This window comes from Wasmannia auropunctata, unplaced genomic scaffold (genome assembly GCF_000956235.1).
Source record: "Wasmannia auropunctata unplaced genomic scaffold, wasmannia.A_1.0 LD336078.1, whole genome shotgun sequence".
Lineage (NCBI taxonomy): Eukaryota > Metazoa > Arthropoda > Insecta > Hymenoptera > Formicidae > Wasmannia > Wasmannia auropunctata.
In genome coordinates, this window is record NW_012026812.1 from 99,870 (window position 1) to 106,302 (window position 6,433).

General features: G+C 27.7%; 1 protein-coding gene across 1 annotated transcript; it reads right to left on the reverse strand.

The window, feature by feature from the left end:
* Window positions 1–2,492: 2,492 nt before the first annotated feature.
* On the reverse strand, window positions 2,493–6,277 carry LOC105448743. The gene is made up of 3 exons (XM_011687484.1): window positions 6,196–6,277; window positions 5,718–5,950; window positions 2,493–3,128 (listed from the first exon to the last, which is right to left on the reverse strand). The coding sequence occupies exons 2-3, from the start codon at window positions 5,802–5,804 to the stop codon at window positions 2,913–2,915; spliced, it is 303 nt and encodes a 100-aa protein (XP_011685786.1). The 5' UTR covers window positions 5,805–5,950; window positions 6,196–6,277; the 3' UTR covers window positions 2,493–2,912.
* Window positions 6,278–6,433: the final 156 nt, after the last annotated feature.

The window sequence follows — 6,433 nt, forward strand, 5'->3', positions numbered from 1 at the left end:
CGATTTTAGAACAAGAACAGGTAAAAATCGTTCAGGTTATTTTTTGCACTAAACCGTTAAATTTTATTATAATTTTTTTGTCAAGCGAAAAATGCAAGAATTTCTTGAAAAATGTGAATACGTGACTCCAATAAGAAATTATCTAATTCATAACAACAAACGTCAATTCTTATAAAACGATTGTTTTTCAAATGTTAAGGTGGTTTTATCGTGCAAGTCCCAGTCAAAAGTTAGTCACTCCATATGACTAATAATTCAATAAAAACATTTCGCATAGACTGTACATATGCGATTGTGTACCGTTTATGTGACAACGTCACACTATCGAGTTGGCGTTGAGCGATAAAACCACCTTAATAAATGTCATTTTTATATTTTTTTAAATACTGAATTAGGAAACTATGGTTTCTACTTTAGTGTAGTGTTCTGAGCCTTTTTTCTGACTCTATATTTCTGCATTAATGAGTTATTTCATACTTTCAAAAAGTCAGACTGTTTTTAATTTATCAAATTTGCATAATACATTGAAAATTAGATTTTATTCAAAAAATATACACGAGTATTCTTATAAATTTTTAATGTTAATCGTTATTCGTTTACAAAATCTATATAAAAAAATACTGTTAAAATACTATTATATATCTCTACAAAAAATATATTAGTAACAGTAAAAATAATACTAATACCTCAAAAGATTTTCATTTTTTAATGTTTTAATGTACATAAAGAGTCGCATTAAGGAGAAGTACTTATCGTAATATTGAGTAAATATGTCTCAATAGATAATACATTTTCTTTGTTGTAGAAAATAAAACTATATATTTAAATAATAATCATAGGTTTACATACTTTAGTGCAATTGTATAATGTTATTAATGCTTTTTATCTAAAACATATTTAATATCCAATATTAATTAATTGACTGTTACTTATTAAAACAGATTTATTTATGCTATCATTACATACAAAATATATATGTTTTATTAGAAATTATTAAAAGCACAAAATGTATATTTATCAATAATATTTAAAAAGTATATCTAATTAAATATATGTACATATATGTATATATAAATGTGTGTGAATATTGTATTTATGAATAAAAAAAAATATATATATATATTTCTATATTTTTATTAATAAACACAACATTATTTATATAGTGTCCCATTTTAAATAATGCATTAAGATTTCTCGAAAACTATGGTAGATATGGAAAAATGTTTCAAATAAAAGTTGTATAGTTCGGAAAAGGACATAATAATTTAAGGTACCATTGATTTGATCTTGGGTGGCGTCTTTAAGATCAGGTCAGGGTCACACCGATTTTTTTTTAATGGCATTATATTTTTTTTACATAATATGGTTTCTCTAATTATTTTACATACAAAAGTGTTAAGATAAAGTTATCGAAAAATAAATACGTTACAAGATAGTTTATACTTTATCATGCCACATTTTGACATAAAATATGAAATATCTCGTAAACTATTGATCTCTTGATAATGATAGCTTAATTTTTTTGACGCAGAATAATACGATGAATCGATTAATGTAAAGAAAACAGTTATTAAAAAAAAAAATATGTAGCTGCACATCGCAAATTACATTTTTTTTTTAAAAAAAGCTTTTTTAAAAAAAATATTTTCTGTGACCTTAACGACGCCATCCAAGGTCAAAACAATGGTACCTTCTTATGTTTTCCTTCGAATCATACAATTTTTGAAACATTTCTCTGTATCTACCAATAATTTTCAAGAAATCTTAATGCATTATTTAAAATGGAACATCCTGTATATACTTATATTATGTACACAAATATACAAATTAGATTTTATTTATCATAAAAAGTTATTTATAAAAATATGAAAAGTAACTTTTCATGGTAACCAAGATTATGATGCATTACAATGTGATCTTACAAATAACAATTTTATTATTATATCAATTGAGTTTTTCACATGAATGAGAGTAACATATTATTTGTAATACCGTTACTGTTACTTTTTTTACTAACTACACTAACGATTTAGTTGTTACAGTCATTTGTTATATTTTTTTTATTATAATAACGGTAATATCAAAGTTGTCTCTTTTAAAAAGTAATTGAAAAGTAAAAAGTTACCATAACGTATTATTTATTGCAAAAAATAATTTGTTATTCATCATTTTTCCCAACTCTGATGTTACTGTTGTGAAAAATTGTATCGTCATTATCAAATCATTATTATAAAGAAGTAACGGTAACAGCGTTACAAGTAATGCGTTATTTCCTATCCCTGATTATTCAATATTATAATTACCATTATAATGCATACGCGCACATAATATAACTTTACATGTATTGTACATGCACGTACACATATGTATATGTATATTCACAAAAAACTATTATCTTCATTAGTCATATAAGTAATTAAAAAAGTATGTTAGTTTATATATAATATATTCTAAATTGCTTAAAGAATCTTGATGAATTATTTTAAGATTTATTTTTAACAAGAACGAGGTCAATATTTTAAATTTTATATGATTTTTTAAAATAATATTAAAATAATTTTGAAACAGATACATCTCAAATGTGTATCTAACAGACGATTTTAGATAATATTTATAGTTCAGTCTTCCTTATTGTTATATTCGGTTTGATTAAAAAATATATATATTTCGTCTTTAATACACACTTTAGTGAAAAATAAATAATTCTCCATAATTTCGATAACTATGTAAGTATGTTTAATACATTTGTAGAATTATGAAATGGATGATTATTTTAAAATACTAATTTTGATAGCGGACTACTAATCTTCTATAATTTATAATAAATTCTATTGTATGTCTATGTTTATGATCTATTGATACAAAGAAATTATTATCTTTGGTTGCTTAAAAAGATAAATTTGGTTTTTATGTTATTGGCTTGTATGCTTACTACTTTTGTTACGATTACGCAGCAATGATGCATCCGAAAGAGAGTAAGTACCAGGTTCAAATACTGGTGGATATTCTAAACCAGGATAATCAGGTGGTGGAGATGTTGGTGGCGGTATGTATGGTAAGACTGGAGGTGCCAAGTTCCTGCCTGAATTTATAAAATCCTTGTGGCTGGATGAATATCCACCATTGTACTGAAAAAAATTTTAATTATTGTTAAATTTATTTTGCTAATATTTTTCGTTATTAATTATATCAATATAAACTTAAAGTATTAAAGAATTAACAAAATTTTTGGTGAAACTCTTATTTAGGAGAACCCGCTCCAATCACTTTAATCTTGATATATATTGTCATAATCCTGAACAAAAATTCTGAAATATTTTAGTCGTCGCTCGTTGTTTATTAAAAGGTTATTAACAAATAAAGTTCACAATATAAAAATGTGTTTAACTTTATAATTTGAATTTATAAACTTCTATAGAATATCTAGATCGCTAACATGCTATAGTTTGTTACCAGCTCTTGAAAAGCTAGACGCCATATTTTTCCGGTAATCACATACAGTGTATGGTGTAAACTGTAAAGAATATAAGGTGAAACATTGCGCATGGATTAAAACTGATTTCGGCCAATCAGTTGTTCCCCACATGGAGAAAATTACTAAATTTTGTATTTTGGGGAAAAGTTGATTGGTTCATTGTCTAAGTTCATTGCCTCCCCACTACTTTTGAACGATTGCGCATCCACCAGATTGTTTCACCTTCTATTCTTTACACCTATGATACAGTGCTTTATGAAATAGTGTTAGTGTGCATTTAATAATAATATTGGTTAAAATTTTGACGTTTTAGAACGTAACCCATTACTGGGTGAAGATAGCTGCTACCCCCTCTCCCGAGTTACTTGGCTTCAGTTCATTTTTCGGAGCTAGCGATCTAGGGTATATAGAAATCTGTTTGAATTTTATCTTTAGTACAAATATCACATTTATATATCTTCATATTTAAATCAATTTGGACGTGGACGTGGGAGAAACAGAATTATACAGTTATATTCACCCTGTAAGCAGAAGGCGATGTGAGATGGATTTCACTTTGCATGGAAAGTTGTAAATTTATGTGGAGTCTTACTTCGCGTTGTAAAGTGTATATGTAGACGCAATGAGTTCCGTTCTGTCTCCGTTTACGAAGGGGAGAGAGGAGCTTACTGCTAGATGTAATGATGCTCTATTTACTATTCTGTATCTTAGCTAAGCATACGAATTATCATAAATTACAATTGTATGGATTTCAATGATGCTCTATTTACTATTCTGTATCTTAGCTAAGCATACGAATTATCATAAATTACAGTTGTATGGATTTCTTTTTTTCTACACTTTCAATCGTAACTCTAAAGGCTTTGTATTATTTGTTCATGTAATCCGAGTCCCGGGACACAGGCATTTTGTACATATGAGCTACAGAACTTTTACACTAATGAAATGTTTACGTCAGGTGACAGCTGTACGATCCGAAAAAATGTAATTAAAAAATTTTTTTCCGTTTTTACTACAAATTCATGTGGACCGGGCTTACATTTTCTATTTCAATCTTGTGAAAGAGTTTTCAATTCCGTTGAGTCAATTCGGAAAAATCCATACAACTGCAATGTGTCGATAATTCCGGCCTTCCAGCATTGCCTTAAACAGTTTTGCCATTTCTTTTTCTACATATAACAATATTTTGTGTTGTTTCACTTCGTTTATGTTGCTCTCTCATTACTTTCATTAATTCATCAATGTGTTTACACATTAACCCTTAAGGACTCGCCACTTTTTTTGATGTAAGTGCTCGCGTCGACAATTAGACTTACATTTTAATTAATTTTTTATGCATGAACAAAATTTATTTTTATTTATTATTATAAACTGAGACTATTTTAGATGTAAAAATAATAATTTTCAAGCATTAAAAATAAAAAATATCTATATTTTTAAAAATATTATGTTATTAAATTCATAGTTTGCAACTTATGTAGTAAAAACGGATACTAAAAATGATCAAATAAATTTTAATCATTGTTAATTATGTACTTAATTATAGATACACAAAATATAAATATTACGCCAACAATGTGATTATTTAAAGCTAGCAATAGTTCTTAAATTAATTAATTTTATAAGGTTATATAGCGTGAATTAAAAATCGTGTACAAAGTAATGCATTTTACAATTTTCGAAAGAGTTGACTCTTTTAATTTGCGTTTTTGTTGAGCGTGTGTGATTTTTTCATCGTTATTCAATATTGCAACAAAAATGGTCCTTTTTGTTTCAGAAAAAAATACGTTAACTAAATTATTTAATAAAAACTTTATAAATTATGTAATAAAAATAATTCATATGACACAAATAAAATGTTTAATAATACTTTGAGTGCCCCTGAACTGAAAAATTACTTAATTTTTTAAATGAAATCACAAAGTTATATACGTGCTCATGTAGGGGTGGTAATAATGACCTCAAGAAGTAAAAGAACTGCTATTTAAATTTCTTGAGCATTATCAACGCTATTTCGCTGGCTAGATCAAGAGTAAGCCATAGAAAGAAAATACCGAAAGCATTAATGCCGCAAAACAACAAAAACGAAACAGAGATACATTTATTTTTTATATACAATAAGGATTATAATTCACTGTGTGTATAATTACACTATACTCTTGCTGGAACACGCACTGGGTTAGTTTGACCCCTACGCAAGTGCTTACGAATTAATTATGGAAGTAAATTTGATTGTACATACTTTTGATTTGCTAGAGGATGTTGTTGCATTCGGACTCCAGTTCGACTCATTGACCGAACTAGCTGAACCGAAGGTTTGAGTAAACATTTGGGAAGTACTATTGTTGTTGAAAGAACTATGAGACTGATTGATTCCATTATCGTCAGGACTTGGACTGTCAGAACGAGTAGACAATTGATTGGTGCAATACTTATTCCGAAATAGCGCTCTTTGAAACCGTGGCGAGCCTGCTTCTAAAATTCAAAATTATTCGTTGCAAAAAAATAAATCATACATTGTATTTAATATATTAATAACTATAAAATAGGAAAGAGTTAGGCCAATAAACGAGCAAAACTTTTTTTGGTTTATTAATACGAAAAATTTTTTAATAATTAACAAATTGCTGGAACGTTTCGGTTTACTTAGCCATCATTAGCCATTATACAAATTCACGTTACAATTAAAATTGACATTATCGGCGCAGATGTGTTCTTACGTTTGTCGCAGTACTACAATCTTGGCTATCATAAATCGTCATTTAATAATACAATGTCTAATTAATACCACGTGTACGTATCAGTGCGCCAAAGATGAGATAAATGACAGAACATGCACTGATACGTATACGTGGTAACCTTTTAACGGCGGGAGTGGTCGATATATCGACCATCTAGGGAACACATAATTTTTGATGTTTTTTTAGGGAAAATTTTATGCGTTGAATATGGAAAAAA

Coding starts and splice junctions, on each gene's coding strand:
- LOC105448743 (XM_011687484.1), bottom strand. CDS start 5,804: ATGTTTACTCAAACCTTCGGTTCAGCTAGTTCGGTCAATGAGTCGAAC. Junction 3,129..5,717: donor CATCCTCTAGCAAATCAAAA/GTATGTACAATC, acceptor AATTTTTTTCAG/TACAATGGTGGATATTCATC.